We start from the raw sequence: 22,368 nt of genomic DNA on the forward strand, positions 1-22,368 counted from the left end.
AACTTTTTGAGACATTTGTCACATTTTGAATTAGCCTTTTGAATTATCCTTTAGAATTACCCTTTAGAATTACCCTTTAGAATTACCCTTCAGAATTATCCTTTGGAATTACCGTTTAGAATTACCCTTTGAAATTATCCTTGAGAATTATCCTTTAGAATTATCCTTTAGAATTATCCTTTGGAATTATCCTTTAGAATTACCCTTTAGAATTATCCTTTGGAATTATCCTTTGGAATTACCCTTTAGAATTACCCTTCGGAATTATCCTTTGGAATTATCCTTTGGAATTACCCTTTAGAATTATCCTTTGGAATTATCCTTTGGAATTACCCTTTAGAATTATCCTTTGGAATCATCCTTTAGAATTACCGTTTGGAATTACCCTTTAGAATTATCCTTTGGAATTATCCTTGAGAATTACCGTTTGGAATTACCCTTTAGAATTATCCTTTCGAATTATCCTTTCGAATTACCGTTTTGAATTACGCTTTGGAATTATCCTTTGGAATTATCCTTTGGAATTATCCTTTAGAATTACCCTTCGGAATTATCCTTTGGAATTACCCTTTAGAATTATCCTTTGGAATCATCCTTTAGAATTACCGTTTGGAATTACCCTTTAGAATTATCCTTTGGAATTATCCTTGAGAATTACCGTTTGGAATTACCCTTTAGAATTATCCTTTCGAATTATCCTTTCGAATTATCCTTTCGAATTACGCTTTGGAATTATCCTTTAAAATTACCCTTTAGAATTACCCTTTAGAATTATCCTTTGGAATTATCCTTTAGAATTACCCTTCGGAATTATCCTTTAGAATTATCCTTTGGAATTACCCTTTAGAATTACCCTTCAGAATTACCCTTTAGAATTAGCCTTTGGAATTATCCTTTAGAATTACCGTTTAGAATTACCCTTCAGAATTACCCTTCAGAATTATCCTTTGGAATTATCCTTCAGAATTATCCTTTAGAATTATCCTTTAGAATTATTCTTTAGAATTATCCTTTAGAATTACCATTTAGAATTACCGTTTTGCATTACCCTTCAGAATTACCCTTCAGAATTACCCTTCAGAATTACCCTTCAGAATTACCCTTCAGAATTACCCTTCAGAATTACCCTTCAGAATTACCCTTCAGAATTATCCTTTGGAATTATCCTTCAGAATTATCCTTCAGAATTACTCTTTAGAATTATCCTTTAAAATTAGCCTTTGGAATTACCGTTTAGAATTACTGTTTAGAATTACCCTTTGGAATTATCCTTTGGAATTACCCTTTAGAATTACCCTTTCGAATTACCCTTTAGAATTACCCTTCAGAATTACCCTTTATAATTACACTTTAGAATTACCCTTTGAACCCTTTATAATTAAACACAGTGGGTTAGAAAGGTTCTTTTTCATTTTTAATGGACGGATAGAAGGAAGGACACAGCCAAATATTGAAGCGGCTTTACCGCTTAAAAATTAACAACTCCAAAATCCCGTGATGTTGGGTGTAATTATGTGAAGTTTTATTTATTACTATTATTTTGCAGAATGTTTTCATTGCTGTGATTATTGAAACTTTTGCTGAGATACGAGTCCAATTCCAGCAGATGTGGGGCTCTCGTGGAAGTACAACTTCAACGGCAACTACACAGGCAAGTATATATAAAGTTGTGTGTATGTAAACCGATGACCACGTGATGTCATGACACACTCAAGTGAACGTTAAACTTTAATATAATTTAAAGTTCATATTTCAATCATTCGACTAACCTTGTGACCTAACCCTATATATATATATATATGTATATATATATATAATTATATATATATATATACTGTATATATATATATATATATATATTGTTGCGGATATGGGATTTGGCCTCCATCCATATCCGCTTGTAAATATTCCCCTATTTCCCCAATACTCCCCAACTATCCCCAATCCCCCATTCCCTAGTCCCATTGCCTGTAAACAACACTCTGTAGCCCCGACCTTCCCCTTTTTCCCCCATTAAATGTCGTGCCCAGGTTCACCGCATCTCACGTAGACAACTATAGGACATCTTGCTAGTTATTCTTAGTCTATGTCAGTTAAGGACTCGTTTCCATTAATTCTGACTCTTCGTTGCACCAGAATGTGATTGTATGGCACCAGTAGTGAGTTTAGGACCTCCCAATACCTCCCCGCATCTCTTCCTCATGGAACTACAACAACAACAACAACTACAACAACAGCGGGGGGCGGCGCGGCGGCGGCGCGGGGAGTGTGCGTCCTCACTCCGGCTTGGTTAGCCGCCATTGCCCATGTGCTCCGACGGGGTTACCACACAGGGGCTGACTGTCAGCTCCTCGTCAAGGGCGGAGCCCGGTAACCCCCCCGCACCCAATAAGAAGCGGCGGGCCGATTCCATCTGGGGCGGAGCTAACGAGCGAGGGCGTGTCACTCCCCGCTGGATATACGCAGCCACTTACCGGAGGTGACGTCAGATGCGCCCCCAGCTTGGAGAGAGAAGTCGCCACCTCCGAGCGCTGAATACCTCCCCGCATCTCTGGACCGGACCGCGTTGATTCTGCCCCTGAGCCAAGGTGCACCTTGAGCCATCGACTACCTGCCCTACCTTGCCATCAATCCCTGTGTGAGTCAGTCTTGTCCCGTTTGTCTGTGGTCTGTCGGGAATAAGATAAGACCGTGTATAAGTGCCCACCTTTCTGTGCTGTATCTCTTGTGCCGTGTAGTCTAAACATTCTGCAAACCCATATTATAACCTCCTCCGGAGGTCTTGAGAACTGTTCCCCTGGTGTCGTGTCATTTAACCCAGCCGTTGTGTCCTTTCCTTCATTGATCTAGCGTAGCGCGATTCGGCCAACGTTCGAGTATAATCGGGTAACTTGTGCGAACACGGCGGCCATTCCGCTCGGCCCAGCATAACATCTTAATAAGTCGTGTCCGTAACAATTGGTGTCAGGAGTGGGATTCGGACCTGGGACTAAATTCATTTAGCCCAAATTTTGGAACACCAATTGTACTATTAGAGTAACAATTGGTGTCGGGAAGTGGGATCGGTCCCGGAGCGCGTTTCACGCGCTCGAAATTATAACAGCGAAATTTGATTGTTTGTTTTACAAAAAAAAAGAAAAACCCGAATTTTGAAAGTCGCGCTATGGCAGACCAAGACGGCTGGGTTCCGGTAGAGGAGAGTGAGGCAGGGTCGATCCAGGACCAAATAGAGGGACATGAGGAGAGCGAAGCAGTGAGGGTAGCAGAGTCGCAAAATGGCGTCGTCGCGCACGAGGTTGCGGGCGCACAAAATGGCGCCTCGCACATAGCTACGGCGGCCGCACCCGCTGCACAAGTGGGAGGGATGGCCCAAATGCAGGCCCTCATGGAGCAATTTATGGCGCAAATGCAGGCGTCCCTCAAACTGCAGAGTGAGCAATTGGGGGTAATGGGAAACCAAATGGGGGTCATGGGGGGCGAAATGGGGTCCAATAGCGAGAAATTGAGGGATGACATGGGAAACCAGATCGGGGGTTGAAGGAATGACATGGGAAACCAGATCGGGGGTTTAAGGAATGACATGGGGGCCCAGATCGGAGGGTTAGGGAGTAGAATAGAGGGATTAGACAATAGATTAGGGGAAATACAGGAGGGGTTAATGGGGGTAGAAAATAGAATGGCCGCTCAAGAGAATCAAATGGAAGGGATGCAAAAGGGATTAGAGGGGTTAGAAAACAGTATGGAAGGAAAATTGAGGGACATGAGGGACCAAGCGGAAAGGGAAGTTAAACAAATGGGGCAGCAGATAGAGGGGGTCAGAATGGGGGTAGAAACCAAACTGGATGCTCACAGGGAGGAAATGGAGCAGATGAGGGTGGCATCTGGGCAGGAGATGCAAGTGATGGGAGAGGAGATCAGAAGAGGTGTGAGTGAGGAGGTCGGAGGAGTGCGCGAGGAGGTGAGGCACTGTAAGGAGCACATGGAGAAGGAGGTGAGAAAGGGGACTGTAAAGTTACAAGGGGGCATAGAGGACCTGACGCAGGAGGTGGAACAGCTGACGGTGGGACAGACTGAGTTAGTGGAGCAGGTACAAAGGAACACTGCGGTACTAGGAGGGTTAAAAGCGACACAGAAAGAACTAAAAGACGACTTGATAGCGACGAAGAGGGAATGTCAGATGGTACGTGAGGGACTGACAACGAGGTTGGACGAGGTGACAGAGGTAATGGAGACGAAGGACCGGCAGGTGAGGACGCACATGGAAACGGTCAAGGTAGCCTGAGAGGACGAGCTTGAGGAGACGTACCGGGAAATAAAAGAGGTGAAGCAGAAATTAGAAGAAGTGGAAGAAGGGGTGAGCGAAATTAAGAAGCGACGGAGAGGGGATAAGAAAGAGATAAAAGAGGAGGTAAAAGAATTGGTCCAAAGTCTGTGTTTGGATCGTGATGATGTGCTCATTAACCGGATGAGGGATTCGCAGGTGATGGAGGAGAAGCGAAGAGGAAGAGGACCCGGTGTAAGTGGTGACCAATATGGTCGTGCGTATGATGCGCCAGGTGATTTAAAAGCTTGGGGGTCGAGATGGACCCGGGTGTTCGTGAGAGGCCGTTGGTGAAGTGTGCGACAGGTCTGGTGTGCGAACAAGGAGGTGTGCGAGAAAGTCCGACTCTGGGGTGTATGAGGAAAGAGTGCGCTGTCAAGAGTAAGGGTGAGTGCGCTGTCAAGAGTGGAGGTGAGAGTAGTACGAGTGATACGGAGCGTGAGTTGGTGGTGACAGGTGAGAAAGGAAGCACACCTGGAATGGTAGAGCGTGTGTGGGAATGCACGCTGGAATTGGTAGTGAGGCACGTGGTTGGGTGTGCGGGTGAGAGCACACCTGTGATTGTCACAGAGGAGGTGACCGAGGAGGGGGCGCGAAGAGGTGTGTTGGTGAGGTGTGCGAGCGACGAATGTGTGCCAAGGTGTTCGGTGGTCAGGTGTGTGACCAAGTCGGTGAGCGGAATGAGTGTACCGAGGTGTGTAAGGAAAGGTACGAGGAGCATGGAAACGGCTGGATGTGTGAGCAAGGAACGGGCTGCGGGGTGTAAGCATGCAGGTGAGGCATCGAAGGTAACCGGGGTAGAGTTTAGAACGACTTATAGCCGAATCGGGCCCTCGGTGCGTGCCGGGCCTCGCTTTGAACGGCCGCGTCCGTGCTCCACTAGGCGGAGCTGGCAGCCCGATAGGAAGGGTCGTCATGGCGACCACTTTTTGTTGAGGCATTCCGGCAGGTCGAGATCGGGTAAACTGTGCAGACGCGGTCATACCAAACCGCTCGGTAAACTAACATCCAAAACCGCGTCTGTAACATTTGGTGTCAGGAGTGGGATCCCACTCGAGTGGAGTGGGCCCGGGTAAGCCCCCGTCCCTGCCCCGAATGCGGGACGTGTCCAGCCGCTGGCACCAAACAACCCGCATTCATGGCTTGGCTTTACGAAGCCGGGCTTTGGACAGGAATTGGCGCACCGAGAGGCATTAGTGAGTAGACTGTGTGATGAGGTTAGTGTTTTGGACCCAAAATTAGAGAAAAACAAAATTTGATGATTGGCAAAGGATGGGCAGTGAATGATTGGCAGATGATGGGTAGTGATTGGCAAATTTTTGATTTGTTGAAATTTGATGTGCAAAATTGGTAGTGGGAGATGCCCGATGTGGTGGGATGGCAAATCCACCATCCTTCCCATGTGGGGCAAATGCGCTATAGCTTATGGGGTGTATGGCAGTGAAAACTAGCCCGGGTGGGTTAGGATATGGTGTGTAGGGATTTAGCGAAGATGACATTAGGTGACGTTAAGGTTTAGTTAGTGACTGATACCTGTAGTGGGGACGCAGGTAGATTAGTGTGGATTATAATGACGTGGGAGCGCAATAATTTAAAGGGACGACTGGGAAGCGCAAGTTTCAGAGGGGAGTAGTTAGATGAGATGATGCTGTGTGAGAACTGGACAGGTGTGTGGAGCAGTGGATGAGTAGTGAGTGTTGTGGATCAGCGCGAATGCGCTTGGGGAGAGAAGGGTGCAGGTGGCCCCAGGTGTGAGAGCACAGGTGTGCAAGTGCAGGTGTGTGGAGTACATGGAGTAAGTGGTACGGAGTGGTGTGCATGGTGCGAAGGTGTGGATGGGGAAAGAGTGGACCCCTTTCACGAGTACCCGGGGCGGGTAGTGTAAGTGTTAGGTAGAGGGTATAGGTAAATTGTGGTTGGATATTGGCATTTGTGGTGCGGTTGCAGAATGGTATTGTGGATGGGTGCATTAGTGTTGTGGAAATGGCTGGGCGTGTAGCCTGTTAGTGTGTGTAGTTGGTTTGGGCACTCCACCACTGTGAGGATGTCGGCCAGGTGAGGCCGCAGGTGGGCTCTGGGAGCCGGTAGAGTTGTGGATGGGGCCCGAGGATCCGGAGGACGGACCCGGGTAGCCCAGTGCCAGAGAGGGCACCGAGTGGGGAGAGCGCCAGAGGGCCTTCCCCAGGTAGATAGGTTAGGGTAAGGAGCTAGGTAAGCTCGGGTGGCAACTACAGTGGTGGAGGTGTGCAGGTGGGTAGACCTGCTGGGAGAGCTACACGTCGCAGCCCAGAAATTGTGCGAGGGCACCGGGAGATGAATCGGGGGAGTGAGACCCCGAATTGAAAAGCACCACAGTTTGGTCAATGGGAATTGGTTTTTAGAACCCATAGTGTAAGAGGGCCAATGGTTTGGCAGGAGAAAGACCCCGGGTAATGTAAAGTTGTTAAAGTCATTTAGGAAATAGTTAGGATTGATGAACCTGTCGCACCATACGCAGCCACTTACCTGAGGTGAGGATGATGACTCCACACCTGTGTTTTCTTTGTTCTGTGTGCAGGAAATAAGAATTGCTGGTTGGATTGGTGAGACGCATCACGACGTGGATGAGACATTGGGGTGATTCCATCTCTCCCTCCTTAGGAGGGACTGATGATGAATTGGTGATGGCAAATTTTGATGTGAGTTGGAGATGGCAAATTGTGATGAGAGTTGGAAATGGCAAATTTGATTGGTTAGGAGGGAGAGAAGACGAATTTGGTTTATGGGAGGAACGGGGAAGACAGTAGGGACGTTTGTTGATTTGTAAAGTAGATGTTTATGGGTAGTGTTGTGTGTTGTGGATACAGTAAGGGGTAAGGGAGGGGCCATGTAGGTTACCTGGTGGGGGGGGGGGGGCGTACGGTAGGAACGTACCTGTCTCACCTGGTTCCCATGTGCCCCCAGTGTGCATCATCTTGTATTGCGTGCACTTTTGCGCCCTTACCACCTTACTCACTTGTCTTCTTCTTTTGTCTCCCACCTCCGAGGATCTGGCTTTGGGGCAGAGAGAGAGAGGAGAGAGAGGTGCCGGCTCCGCAGTTGTGGGCCTGCACTTTCGCTGCTTGCTGCCGGGATCGATACACCATATGGACCGCAATTTTTGTGGCCGCCCACCATGGACCGCAGTTCTCTTGCGGGCAAGCACCACCCGTTGATGGACCTATGGGTCAACGTGGCACCTATGCCATACAGGTGAACCACTTTTAGTTGGCCCCCTGACGGCCACAATACAGAAATGGACGCGGTTGGCGCCTTTCTTTATTTTTGAAAGAAGCCAGAAGGCCAAGTGCACCAAATGAAGGCAAGACCAGTGGCAGAACATCGGCCGGCTGCGACACCACCGGTGATTTATGAACATTTTATTGGTGCACCGGATCGTGCTGACTGTGTTATGGGGTGGTGCATTTGGTGCTTGGATGGGGTGCTCTGCACATTATTAAAGGCCGTAGGGCCACAGAGCACTCGTGGGTTGGTGTATCGATGCTGGCATGCGTGCTCTCTCTATGCATAACATCTGCATGTGTTCCTCCAAAAACAGGCCTGGATCGTAGTGTAAATATCAGCGTAGTCTTGTGTAAATAATGCTCCCTACCGGCTGTATGTTTAGTTTGAGGATTCTTTCCGCGATTCGGTTATCCTGTGGGTGTGTTTCTGTGAGGAGAAGGGTGCAACGTCGCAGGGGGACATATTTACTCATTTGTGAACATCTGTAAAACTGTCGCACTCAGGGTTGAGTTAATAGTAGAGGGAACTACATCTGAGTGCCACACTAACGTAGGTAAAGATTTATCGGGTCGGGACGCCCCGAGGTAGAGAAGGGTGCAATGTTGCGGATATGGGATTTGGCCTCCATCCATATCCGCTTGTAAATATTCCCCTATTTCCCCAATACTCCCCAACTATCCCCAATCCCCCATTCCCTAGTCCCATTGCCTGTAAACAACACTCTGTAGCCCCGACCTTCCCCTTTTTCCCCCATTAAATGTCGTGCCCAGGTTCACCGCATCTCACGTAGACAACTATAGGACATCTTGCTAGTTATTCTTAGTCTATGTCAGTTAAGGACACGTTTCCATTAATTCTGACTCTTCGTTGCACCAGAATGTGATTGTATGGCACCAGTAGTGAGTTTAGGACCTCCCAATACCTCCCCGCATCTCTTCCTCATGGAACTACAACAACAACAACAACTACAACAACAGCGGGGGGCGGCGCGGCGGCGGCGCGGGGAGTGTGCGTCCTCACTCCGGCTTGGTTAGCCGCCATTGCCCATGTGCTCCGACGGGGTTACCACACAGGGGCTGACTGTCAGCTCCTCGTCAAGGGCGGAGCCCGGTAACCCCCCCGCACCCAATAAGAAGCGGCGGGCCGATTCCATCTGGGGCGGAGCTAACGAGCGAGGGCGTGTCACTCCCCGCTGGATATACGCAGCCACTTACCGGAGGTGACGTCAGATGCGCCCCCAGCTTGGAGAGAGAAGTCGCCACCTCCGAGCGCTGAATACCTCCCCGCATCTCTGGACCGGACCGCGTTGATTCTGCCCCTGAGCCAAGGTGCACCTTGAGCCATCGACTACCTGCCCTACCTTGCCATCAATCCCTGTGTGAGTCAGTCTTGTCCCGTTTGTCTGTGGTCTGTCGGGAATAAGATAAGACCGTGTATAAGTGCCCACCTTTCTGTGCTGTATCTCTTGTGCCGTGTAGTCTAAACATTCTGCAAACCCATATTATAACCTCCTCCGGAGGTCTTGAGAACTGTACCCCTGGTGTCGTGTCATTTAACCCAGCCGTTGTGTCTTTTCCTTCATTGATCTAGCGTAGCGCGATTCGGCCAACGTTCGAGTATAATCGGGTAACTTGTGCGAACACGGCGGCCATTCCGCTCGGCCCAGCATAACATCTTAATAAGTCGTGTCCGTAACAATATATATATATATATATATATATATATATATATATATATATATATATATATATATATATATATATATATATATATATATATATATATATATATATATATATATATATATATACATATACATATATATATATACATATATATACATATATATATATATATATATATATATATATATACATATATATAGCCTGGTGTTGGCTTAGCGGTTAGGGTGCCGGCTTGGGATCCTCGGATCCTGGAGTTCGAATCCCAGTCAATCGCTGAATTAACACCAAGGGGGTTGACTCAGCCTGTCATCCTTCCGAGGTCGGCAAATTGAGTATATTGATAGATGGAATCTGTTGGAATTTGTGAAACTATTGACAGAGGGGTCTGACATTGTAATATTTGCAAAGATTTGCTTTGAACGAAGGCATTACGTTTGAGATAATCACCATATATTGCTTCAACATGAAATAATCGCCCCATTTGTTTACCACTTCCTGTCGTTATAGGTTTTCCAGTCAGACGGGGCTGGGGGATCATGGCGCCTCGTCGCGGTGGATGTCAGTCGCCCACGTGGTTGGGCGCCACTCTGCCTGCAGGTAGGTACAAGTTGGTGTTTTATGTCAAATCGAATCAAATAGCGTTATATGTAAAACTCCTGCCTTCTCTTGGTGCCATGCCAAGAGATGAGAGATGTCCTTCTTCACATGCAGAGATCCAAAATGCTGATAATTCTAATTTATGTTCTCAAATGGAAATTACAATTCATGAACCTGGAAATGATTAAGGAGATCATGTTCTATTTTGTTCTCAAATTTTTTTCCCTGGAAAGTCCTGGTTGACTACAGAGAGAAAAGCGACTCTTTAAGATGGTGCCACCAGCCCCCAATGTATTCTGGGAAATTACTTCACCCCAAGGTTATGAAAAGTTACAAGAACCTACAACACAGGAGGCGGTCATTAGGCCCAAAAAAGCCTGTGCAATGAGCCAATATCCAAGTACCTGCTATCCCCATTGCTGTACATGTGGACCTATATAATTGTATACTATACATGTGGACCTTGGGCAAGGCCGGGTACCTGCATGCCTCCCTTGCCAGGGTTACGGTGAAGAAGTCGGCAGCAGGACGTTGGATGTTCCCTCCGGCAGATGAACTTCTTCGTCAACGGCGGAGATATTTGCTGGCACGCAGAAGAACTTTTGAAGTCAACTGGTGGCAGCAACTAGGCCACTAATGTGGCTACTGCGGGGGCAGCTCCTGTACTCCCCAGTGGTTACGCTTTAGTGTACCACTGGATCTGGGAACGCTTTATTGTACCACTGGATCTGGAGAACAGGAGTCCAGAGAGAGCAACTGCTGGTGGCACGACAGCAGCTGTTCTTTAGTACTGTGCAAGGCGTGGAGGTGATGGAAAAGCCCTGTGGTGACAGAGTGAAGGTGATGGCAGCAAGCTTGAGGAGCTGGAAGTTTCTGACTGGAGCTCTGCACATAGGCCTAGGCGTGATGGTCGCGTGTTTGTTGAATGAGCGACAACAGCACGTGGCAGCTGTCTAGGTGTCCAGACAGCCCTATTTAGGGTTAGGGTTCCTGGTCGATTGCTGAATTAACGCCAGGGGGGTTGACTCAGCCTGTCATCCTTCTGAGGTCGGCAAATTGATTACCAGTTCACTGGTAATTCTCTGTGTGTCACAAGAGGCAACTAACAGGGTTGGCGGCAGGAAGGGCATCCGGCCATAAAACGTTGCTTCAAAAAAAGGGGACCACGGTGCCCGAAAAATGCCAACCCCTGCTCTGCCGGGAACAAATGGCCTGGAAAGGTGGTTCTTCTTTTCTTCTTCATACCTAGAAGGCGGCCAGCTCCAGCTGTACCTAAAAAGCTCGGTGTCAAGAAGTTTAAGTCCTTGGAGACTCAAATTCAATTACAAACTACAATCACACAACCTTTAAAAACTATAAAACTTCAGGAAAACTATAAAGCTCCAGGTAGATAAAATCTATAAAACTATAAAGAGAAATCGATAAATGATATGTGGAATTCCCTCAAACAAACTATCTACCATGTTGCGTATTCCACTCTAGGGCACCCGAAGCGCAAAAATGCCGACTGGTTTGATGAAAACACCCGAATCAGAGGAAAAGTTTAAAGCAGCTAAAGCAGAGCTTCAAAAGAAAATTCGTGTTATGAAAGATACCTGGTGGGAAAACAAGGCAAAATAGATTGAAACCTTAGCTGCAAGAAACGACTCCCAAGGGTTTTATAATGTCCTAAAGGAAGTCTACGGCCCAAAAACAAATACAATTCTACGCCTTAAGAGTTTAGATGGAAAACAACTTCTAACAGATACACGTGATATCATTGACCGTTGGAAAGAGAATTTCTCTTCTCTTTTGAATAAAGATGCAAATGTCAGTCCAAATGCTTTAAACCACCTCAAGCAGCTACCGGTGCAAGAAGAAAGGAGTTTGCCAATAGGTGCAAATGAGCTTGACAAAGCTATCGGGCAACTAGATGTGGAAAGTCACCAGGACCTGATGGAATTCCACCAGAAGTGTTAAAGCACCGTGGCCCTGAGCTCAGATCAAAGCTCCTGACATTCTACAATGCATGCTGGGACAAGCAAAAGCTCCCACAGGACTACAAGGACACACTCATCATCACTATCTACAAACATACAGAACAGACAGAACATACAGGGACAGAATAGACTGCAAAAACCATCGTGGCAGATCCTTACTGTCAGTTGCAGGAAAGATTCCAGCCAAAATCCTCCTAGATAGATTGAAAGGCCTCTCAGAACTTATCATCCCTGAAAGTCAATGTGGTTTCTGTGCTTAAAGATCAACAAATGATGTGATATTCACTCTTCGACAACTACAGGAAAAAAAGCCATAAAACAGCATCATGACTTGTATGTTGTATTTGTCGACTTTTCAAAAGCATTCGACACTGTGGACAGGAAAATCCATTGGAAGATACTCAAGATCTATGGCTGTCCAGATCATTTCATAAAGATCATGAAAGAGTTTCATGATGGGATGATTGACACTCTGTGGCAGGTAATGACACTGACTTGTTACCTCCGCCATGTAATGCTCCGTAACACTTCAACAGACACCCCATAAATATTACTTAATGCTCGATGAGGACACCCTCTTCCCTCCCCCTTAACTCCTGAGATGCTATTTATCCCGTTGTTTTTTCAGTTACTACAAACTATATTTGAAAAAGTTAAGGTGGTACAGTGTACCGTCAATAAGACCAGGCAGCAGTACGAATCCCTGTAATGACGTCATCGGACTAATTGCTTGGAGTGATGTAATAGTTTCAAAATATGTTCAATTGCCCTCATTTGCAAATGAGGCTGATTGGCTGATTGAGACAAGCTGTATCAGAATGTCATTCAAGCTCATGGGAAAGAAGCTCAACCAGAAACGTCCAAAAAGGCCACTCAGCTCATAGTTGCAAAAATATGGGTTGAAATGAAACCCATATTTTCATAATGTACTATTTACTTTACGTACTAACCCCCTCATGCATTACGTACTATTTGAACGGCCCCTTACATATGGCTGCCTGGCACTGTGCTGTCTGCTAAACCACTGTATCACGATCACCAACACCAGATCCTTCTCCTGTGTCACATGCTCCAAGACTTCTCCTTGCATTATATAATCCATATTATTCTTACCCAACCAGATCACCTTACAGTTCCTTATGTTAAACTGCATCTGCCAATCTTTTGCCCAATCAATTAAAATATATTCAGACTTTCCTGGATCTAATCGCCTCTCTCTCTCCCCCTGCTGTCTACCTACCGCCAAGTACCATCTGCCAATTTTGAAAGCCAACTGTTTGCCACGCTGTCCAAATCATTGATTTAAATGAAACCACCTTTGGAGGCCATTTTTCCCCACAAAGCAGGGGTTGGCCTTTTTAGGGCACTGTGGTCCCCTTTTTTGAAGCAATGTTTTATGGCCGGATGCCCTTCCTGCCGCCAACCCTGTTAGTCGCCTTTTGCGACACGCAGTGAATTGCCAGTGAACTGGTCCTCAATTTGCCGACCTTGGAAGGATGACAGGCTGAGTCAACTCCCCTGGCGTTAATTCGGAGATCGACCGGGATTCGAACCCAGGATCCTAGGATCCCAAGCCGGCACCCTAACCGCTAAGCCAACACAAGGCTTAAATCATTGATTTAAATGATGAATAATAACGGTCCTAGAATAGATCCCTGGTGTAACCCCCAACTTACATCCTCCAAGCAAGATATCCTCCTGTTCACAGCCATTCTTTGCTTCCTATTACTACGCACCTCCCACTACTTCACAAGCCCTCGGCTTAGCCAACAGACTTCTACGTAGTACCTCATCAAAGGTTTCTGAGAGTTTAGATAAACTACAATCCACTGCACCTCCCTCAACTACCCAGTCAGAAACTGCCTAATCGAACTCCAATAAAATTGTTCATCCATTTAGAAAACTTATAGCCTGGTGTTGTCTTAGGTGTGCCGGCTTGGGATTCTAGGATGGATCTAGGTGCCAGCTTGGGATCCTTGGGGTCCTAGGATCCTGGGTTTGAATCCCGGTCGATCGCTGAATTAATGCCAGGGGGGTTGACTCAGCCTGTCATCCTTCTGAGGTCGGCAAATTGAGGACCAGTTCACTGGCAATTCACCGCGTGTCGCAAAAGGCGACTAACAGGATTGGCGGCAGGAAGGGCATCCGGCCATAAAACATTGCTTCAAAAAAGGGGACCACGGTGCCCGAAAAAGGCCAACCCCTGCTTTGCGGGGAAAATGCCTCTAAAGGTGGTTCATCCATTTAGAAAACCTGTACTGACTACCGATTAATTAGTTTGGAAGTATTCAAATGGTTCCCTCTTTGTTTCTTAATTAATGTCTCCCACACTTTCCCCACAACGGAAGTTAAACAAACAGATCTAGTCCCCTAAAAAGAAAAGACATGGTCTTTGCTTGTGGAAGGGTTAGGACATAGAACAGATCAGGACACAATATAAAGGGAACAGCAGGAAAAGGGGAAACACCAACAGCAGGGTGGAGGGAGAAAGTGGACGGAGATGGACAAACAAGACATAGAGGTAATGATGAGGGTTAGGGGAGAACTTGAGGAGTGGACAAGTTCGATACATGAGAAAAAAAATTGGGGGGTGGGGGGGGGGGAGGGAGGGGTGTTGGAGTGGTTTAACGGGTGTATAAAATATGATTTTGGATGGGCGATGAGTTGAGATGGTGGTGAACAGCTGTCTTGAAGACCTGGAAGGAAGAATGAGATTGAAGAGAGTATGGAAGGTGATTCCACAGGTGGGGAAAAAGAGGAATAAATGAGTGGTGAGCAGTGGTTCTGGATTTAGGCAGTTTCACTCAGAGGGGGTTGCTGGTGGACCCCGTGCGTCTTTTAGATACTTGGGGAGGACAAAGCACGGAGAGGGCAGAGGGCGCAAGACCAGAAATGAGGCAGAAGAGAGGGGCTGGTGGACCACCAGAAGCTTTCTTAAATAACCGTGTTACATTTGCTACTCTCCAATCCTCCAGTACATATCAATAGGTTGTTAATGTCATCCGCTAACATCACGCTTATCTGCTCTGCCACCTCCCTCAATCCACGAGGATGCATATTATCTGGCCTTGGTACTTAATCATCCCTTCCTTTTCCTAGCTGTTTCTTTACCTCCTCCGCTCCTACCTGGATCTCCTCTAAAAGTCTGAGCTCATCTCTGATATCCACACTCTCAGCTATTGAAAGTTTGCCTGACTTCCCCTGAAGTTATCCATTTTCGAAAAAGTATTGTAATTAGTACTGTATTATTCAAGAAAGTGATTACAACCTTGTGGCTGGTAATCAATTAAAAGTTTTATTTGTTTTATGTACTGCTCTCTGTGTACAGCTTGGTGTTGGCTTTGCGGTTAGGGTTCCGGCTTGGGATCCTAGGATCCTGGGTTCGAATCCCTGAATTAACACTAGGAGGGTTGACTCAGCCTGTCATCCCTTCCGAGGTCGGCAAATTGAGTACCACTCCACTGATAATTCCCTGTGTGTTGCAAGAGGCGACTAACAGGGTTGGCGGCAGGAAGGGCATCTGGCCATAAAACATTGCTTCAAAAAGGGGACCAGGGTGCCAGAAAAAGGCCAACCCCTACTCTGCGAGGGAAAATGGCCTCCAAAGGTGGTCTTGCTCTCTCTGTACTACTCTGTGTAATAATAACATTAAATATAGCACTGTACTGCCTTTATATTAAAACATTGTTGACTTGTTGAACATATCACGATATGAAACCTAACATCCTACAATAACTTCATCTTTTTCTCTTATTTCATGACTTTCTTAGGTGCTGGTGCAATCGACTCTGTTCCACGTGATCGTACTGACTCTTGTTTGCTTGGATGTACTTGTGGCCGCCTGTAGCTACTTCGGTTTACGTGATGCAAATTCAGGCCCTGACACATTCTATATTGCTGAGGTACACCCCCACTCTCTTTAGGTTGAAATCTCCACATGGGGGCATCAGACATAACCTTCACAGCAAGGATACATATAAATATCAATATCATTCAATATCAATATCAATATCATTAAAATGTTCGGTCATTAAACTGTGAAGATTATTTGCTTGCTCGCCTCGACTGCAGGTGGTCTTCACGGCCCTCTTTGACGTGGAAGCCCTTCTCAAGATTTGGTGCTTGGGCTTCACCAGTTACATCTCGTCCTCGCTGCAAAAGTTTGAGCTCCTCCTGGTTATTGGAACCACTTTGCACATAATTCCCAGGCTATACCACTCTCAGCTTACATACTTCCAGGTATTCGAGATCATCTTCCATCATTTCCTTCAAGGCATAACCTCAGGCTGGATGTTTTTGCTTTTGAGAAGGGAATTGCTGTTCACAAAGATTTTCATGACTATATCCTCTATTCTGATGTACATTTTGTTCATAAATCGATCCATTTCTGCACCTTTTTACACCCCCTGTCAGGTCCATAATTACTTTGATTTGATGCATTTTTGCACCTGAATATTTTGTCCACTTCATCTTTATGCTCAATACGAGGCTGTGTTTATTACCCTGCGCTAAAAAGTGAAAAGCAGGGTTAGCTATTCGGTTGCATACGTGTGGCGTACGTGTACGTGTGGTGTCTGCATTTTAAAAATTCTTTTTCTCAGAAACCATTGGTCCGATTGAGACGAAATTTTACCATAGGAGCACCTCCGCCTGAAGAATTATTTTTTTAAAAATCATAATTATGACATCATAGGTCATGTGGACCGGACGCCATCTTGGAAAAACGTTACATCTCTATGTCTCCCAAACCGCTCAATGAAAAAAGTTGAAACAAGGCTCATTGGCAAGTACTCCCCATGGGGAATAAGATATGTTGATGATGATGTCATCGGTGCCTTAATTATGACGTCATAATTCGACAAGTACAACGCTTGATCGGATCAGTATGAAAAAAAAATTCCTCTGCAACTAGTCCGCTAGTCCGTTGGACACAAAATTTGTACCATAGGAGCCCCTCCTCCTGTATAATATTTTAATGAGAATAATGATGTCATAGGTCACGTGGTACAGGCAATTTTGGAAAAATAAAAAAACACTGCACCTCTATATCTCCGAAACCACTCTATAGAAAAATGGAAACATGGCTCATTTCCAAGTACTCCCCATGGGGAATAAGATATGATAATGATGATGTCATCGGTGCCTTTTTTTTATGACATAATTCGACAAGTATAATGCTTCATCCGATCAGTATGAATTTTTTTTCTCTGCAATTCTTGGTCCGATTGACATGAAATTTTCATCATGAAAGGTTGGCGGCAGGAAGGCGGCAGGTGCCTCCACCTGGAGAATATTTTAATTATGACATCATACATCATGTGGTGCAGGCGCTATCTTGGAAAATCTTCGCACCTCTATATCTCTGAAACCGCTCCATTGGAAAAAAATTGAAACATTGCTAATTGTCAAGTACTCCCCATGGGGAATAAGTTATGTTAATGATGATGTTATTGGTACCTTCATTATGACATCATAATTGGACAAGTACAATGCTTGATTCGATCAGTATGAATTTTTTTTCTCTGCAACTTATGGTCTGATGCACACGAAACTTTCACCATAGGAGTGCCTACTCCTGTAGAATATTATAATGATAATTATGACGTCATAAGTCACATGGTACAGGCACCATCTTGGAAAAACCAAAAAACGTTGCACCTTTATATCTCCAAAACTGCTCCATGGAAAAAATTGAATGTGGCTCATTGTAAAGAACTGCATGTGGGGGATAAGTGTTGTTAACGATGATGTCATTGGTGCCATAATTACAACGTCATAATTCGACAGGGACAACACTTAGTCTGATGAGTTTGAAATGTATTGAGCGTGATCTACGCAACAATTATATCAGAGAATTTCAATTTACTAGCAACAGTACACGCCCTATGGGCGGGCCTTCAATTTGGAGGCCCAAATGAAAGGGCTAAATATCAGAAATTGAAGGCTTTTTTTCTTTTAAACGATTTATATAAACATCCGTTAAATCTCGATCGGTGCAGCCGTTTGTGCGGCACCCGGGAAAATAACGTCATGCAGGTGCAAGTATCAGCAGGATGCGGCAGTGTGGGAGTCCACGTTTCTGATCCTCCTTCATGCCGAAGTAGCCCACCACTTCTCCAAGCATTCCGCTCTTCAGATCCGCCATGACAGATTTAAGCTTGATACTGAAGACGAGCGCAGTTAGTCCTCCCGATGTTGTATGTACTCCCAATACGTGTTTCCTTCATTGTAAAAACTTCCAAATCAACAGTTAAAAGGATTTTGAGCCGATAGCTGTTACGGCCTTGGCAAGATCGATGGAGACCGATCTGTTAGCGTATTCACCGCCCAAATAGCTATGTGGAATTCTCTGATGTGGAGATTAAACTAATCGTGTCCACAATCGCTATGTCGTATGTACTCCCGATACGTGTTTCCTTCAGTTGAAATGGGTTTGGAATTCTCTCAAGTAGGGATTCAACCCGTGTCCTTATAAAAGGTCTTTGTCCGAGGTCACCGAGTTCGATCGGTGCAGCCGTTTGTGCGGCACCCGGGAAAACAACATCGTCACAATGAAAACATCGTCACAATGAACGTTATGCAAACGCGAATGTTATGCGTGAGTCCAAACCTGAGAATGCTGGAGACTAAAGCTGAAATTGGGAAAACTAAATAGCCTATTTTACTTCTGGAGATCCCAGGATTATCCACGCAAAATATCGTTGAGATCAGTTCAGCAGTTTTTACGGTACCTTTGAACAGACAGACAGACGGACGGACATTTGGTGAATTATAGTAAGATGGTGTAATCGCTCATGTGGTCTGGCAGCCATATTGGATCAAAGAAAAAAACCCTTCAAAAACAGAAGAGTTGCCTCACACTAAGTTGACTGCGCAGGGTAAGTCTTCTATGATTACCATCTTGTTTGTAATGGAATCCTGGTCCGATATGCATGAACTCGATCTATATTTACAGAAACAGACTGATGGTTTCCCTGTTGCTCGTGAACTTTTCAACATACGCTTCTCATGCAGTCTTCATTTTTTGTGTTGGTGGGAAAACCGACAAGTCCAATCATTTTATTTTCCTCAGCAAGGTGAAGATTGCTCTCTAATATATTCCCCTGGCTGGGGTAATGGCGTAGTCGTTTAATTGCCCATGCTCTTAGGAGCTAAAAATGGAGGACAATACAGACTGGCAGCAGACAGTGATGGCATGGTCATTTGATTATCTCTGCTCTCCCTCCCTTTATTTGTACATTTCCTCCTTTTCTAAAGAGTAAACAGTTATTTACTTATTCAGCAATTTGTCATTGACAAATTTAGAGTTTGTTCCGAGGGTTAATGATCATCAGAATTGATACTCACACAGCAGATTCAACATCCCAAACACCCCTTATCTCGCTCTCTACCCCCTTCCTTAGTCTAGCGAATGTGAATATGGCCCCTTGTATTTTTTTCATAAAAAATGATTAACCTTTGGTTACAGGGGTTTTCTAAAGGTTCAAGGAATTCATTGCCATCCTAGATCCACAGTTTAAATATTTTTTTTGCTCATTATAAAGTTCTATCTTTGTTTCTTATATGACGTTAGTTTCATTAATCTGATATTGCCTGTTGCTTGGAATTGTTGGTTGCAAGATCTGCATGTGGTTTCACTCCATCCATCTACCAGAAGCCTACCTTCACTGGGCAGTATATTCACTGGGATTCCTCCAGCTCCTGAGATACAAAATTGCCTTGATCACCATCCTTGTGAACAGAGCTCGGAGGATTTGCTCACCTTGTAATCTTCCTGCTGAAATGGACAAATCATAAATACTAGCCGAAACCCGTGGAACATCCACCGAAGGGAGGATGTGGTGTATGGATAGAGTGTACCATTATGGATGGCATAGGGGATTTGCTTGTCCGAGTAAGAGTTAGGAAGAAAGATGAGAATGAAGAGTGCGTATATGAACAACGTATTTATTGCAATCTACTTAAATGACAACGCTACGATATACTTTTGAAAAATGAATGGATTCGTAATAGGAATCGGCATAGCACCACTCTGGGATTGTCCACTCAGTGGACGGCTTGCTGTCACCTTCGACTGTCCAATCAGCGGACGGCTTGCTTCGCCTTCGCCCAGCAGACGCCAATACGATGGCGTCGTAAGATGGCATAGGGGATTTGCTTGTCCGAGTAAGAGTTAGGAAGAAAGATGAGAATGAAGAGTGCGTATATGAACAACGATCGCCGACACTGGCACAAATGCATGCTCTGGATTGTCCACTCAGTGGACGGCTTGCTTTCGCCTTCGCCTGTCCAATCAGCGGACGGCTTGCTTCGCCTTCGCCCAGCAGACGCCAATACAATGGCGTCGTAAGATGGCGTCGTATCGGCAGTTAATCGGATGCTTTTGGGCCCCAACGTCGGCTAATTCAGATTTTTCGAGTATGTCTGTACGTGATAATGATAAGCAAAGAGCGCGGTTTGTAGATCGTAAATCCATTAGTGCCGTGGGCATCGGGTCACTGGGTGCGGCGTAAAAGGGATAACAAAGTCGAGTCCTTACGCTATTATTATATAGATACTCGGTGATAATGGTTACCTGGAGTATATAATCAAGAGATATGTGCACAAGTTTCTCAACACAACAAAAGAACACAAGATCGGTCCTGTCAAGTGTCCGGTATATATCAGGATGCCATGGAAAGGACAATCATCATGAAGGTTTGAAGAACAAATCAAACGTACGGTATCAAACACGTACCTGGCTGTGCAACCTCGAGTAATCTTCACCTCTCGCCATCTGCTCACGTCAGTCAACAGGGATGTGCTGCCCACCTCACAAATTAGCAATGTTATCTATGAGTATAAGTGCCGATGTGAAGCTCGTTATGTGGGCCGTACAACCCAAAGGTTGGCTGATCATATCAAACAGCATATCCATGGTGATTCGAGGAAAGAACTTGGGAGTGAGGACTCAACCGGTACAAGCATGCAGGTACGAGCATGCAAGAACGTTCAAGGACCTTCGGCCATTTATTCTTCTTCTTCTGCCATTGCACGGCACTTGGCTTCCAACCCCGATTGTGCAGACCAGTACAATGCACACATGTTCAAGATATTGAGCCGAGGTCGTAGTACGTTACATCTACGTATGTTAGAAGCAACCTTCATCCATTACACGGACCCTACATTGTGTCGTCAAAAGGAATTTGTACATTCTCCCATTCTCTTTCGACAAGGAAAGATTTAAGGTATTTCCCGACCGCTGTCCATGGTATGTCTGCAAATGTGGAGTCCCCGGCTTTGGGGGGAACCTCATCCCCCCTCCCTCCAAGGTAATGATGCAAATGGTGCGTCATCCCTGACAACTCTGCTCCAGCCAATCGGAGCCAGGAACAGTGGTGACTGAGTCAACCAATGGGCGTTTGGAACACCAATGACGTCATGACTGATGAACCAATCGGTGTCGCTGTTACTTAGACATGCTTATAAATGCACCAGTTCTCATGTCTTCCAGTTTCTTTGATGTGAATCGCTTTGAAGAATACAGCACAAAAAGCTTCGGTTTTATTGTCATTATGTCGTGTTTGTAATCGGATATTGTTCGTTTCAGCATATAATCCAGAGATTTATTACATCTTAAAGTTGTGGATCTTACGAAAATTTTGCCTTGAGGTGCCATCAATTTTTTATGCAAGGAAGGTTCCAGTTCCAAATAAATCCAAGGAAACTTGGTGACTGTGTATGATGAAGATGCACCCTCATATTCTACATTAGCCAAATCAGTTGTTGATTTTAGTCAGGACAGTTGGCAGATGTGACCGACCCACAAACTGTTCACAAAGTCAAGATATTCGTCATGTAGGATCGCCGTGATAAGGCTGCTGAAATATTCATGTGACTGATAATTACTCAAGACAGCATTGTTACCACCATCCACGAACACTTGGGCATCTCTAAGATCTCAACAATATTTATCCCTTGAAACCTCAGCACTCACCATGACACTGTGGCGGGCACATGGGGCAATAATTCCGCGCACCAGTGGGTGGCGCGAGCGCCCAGGCGGGGACCGATGGCACATGCCCCGCCCTTCGACCGAGCGGCCACGCCCGGGGACTAGGCGTGGCCTCGGCACATATATGCGGGCTCTAAGCTCGAGCCCGCCCAGTGCTGCAGTTCGAGCTTTCGAAATAAAGACTCTTTTGGTTTTAACAAACGCGTTGTGGCCCACCTCTTTGGCAAGCAAGTTGTGTGCGCAGCACCACACTTCAACACCATCACAATCTTCCTGAACTATTTGATGCAAACGCAGTAAGTTTTGTTAACTTTAAATGAAACTTGGCCTCTCCACTGGGATCCTGAAACAAATTTTGAATCCACATCATGGAAGCACACCATTGCCCTAAACATTTCACGTACTACCCTCAGATGGAAAGAACATGGCCTTAAATTTCTGGGATACCAAGGGAATTTTGCAAAAAACTTTTAATTTTTTTTATTTTAATTTTTAATATAAAAATGTGTTACTTATATTTATAAATAT

The 22,368-nt window shown here is 45.5% G+C and overlaps 1 protein-coding gene across 1 annotated transcript in view; it reads left to right on the plus strand.

Annotated features, from left to right (window-relative positions):
• Positions 1-22,368, plus strand: part of NALCN (sodium leak channel, non-selective) — a 259,747-nt gene that overhangs the window by 33,312 nt on the left and 204,067 nt on the right. Inside the window, exons 8-11 of the mRNA XM_078778655.1 lie at positions 1,547-1,651; positions 9,778-9,867; positions 15,617-15,748; positions 15,918-16,085. Coding sequence (XP_078634781.1) covers positions 1,547-1,651; positions 9,778-9,867; positions 15,617-15,748; positions 15,918-16,085 — 495 coding nt within the window. The remainder of the gene's footprint in view (positions 1-1,546; positions 1,652-9,777; positions 9,868-15,616; positions 15,749-15,917; positions 16,086-22,368) is intronic.

This window comes from Myxine glutinosa, chromosome 1 (assembly GCF_964187855.1).
Source record: "Myxine glutinosa chromosome 1, kmMyxGlut1.1, whole genome shotgun sequence".
NCBI classification, from domain to species: Eukaryota; Metazoa; Chordata; class Myxini; order Myxiniformes; family Myxinidae; genus Myxine; species Myxine glutinosa.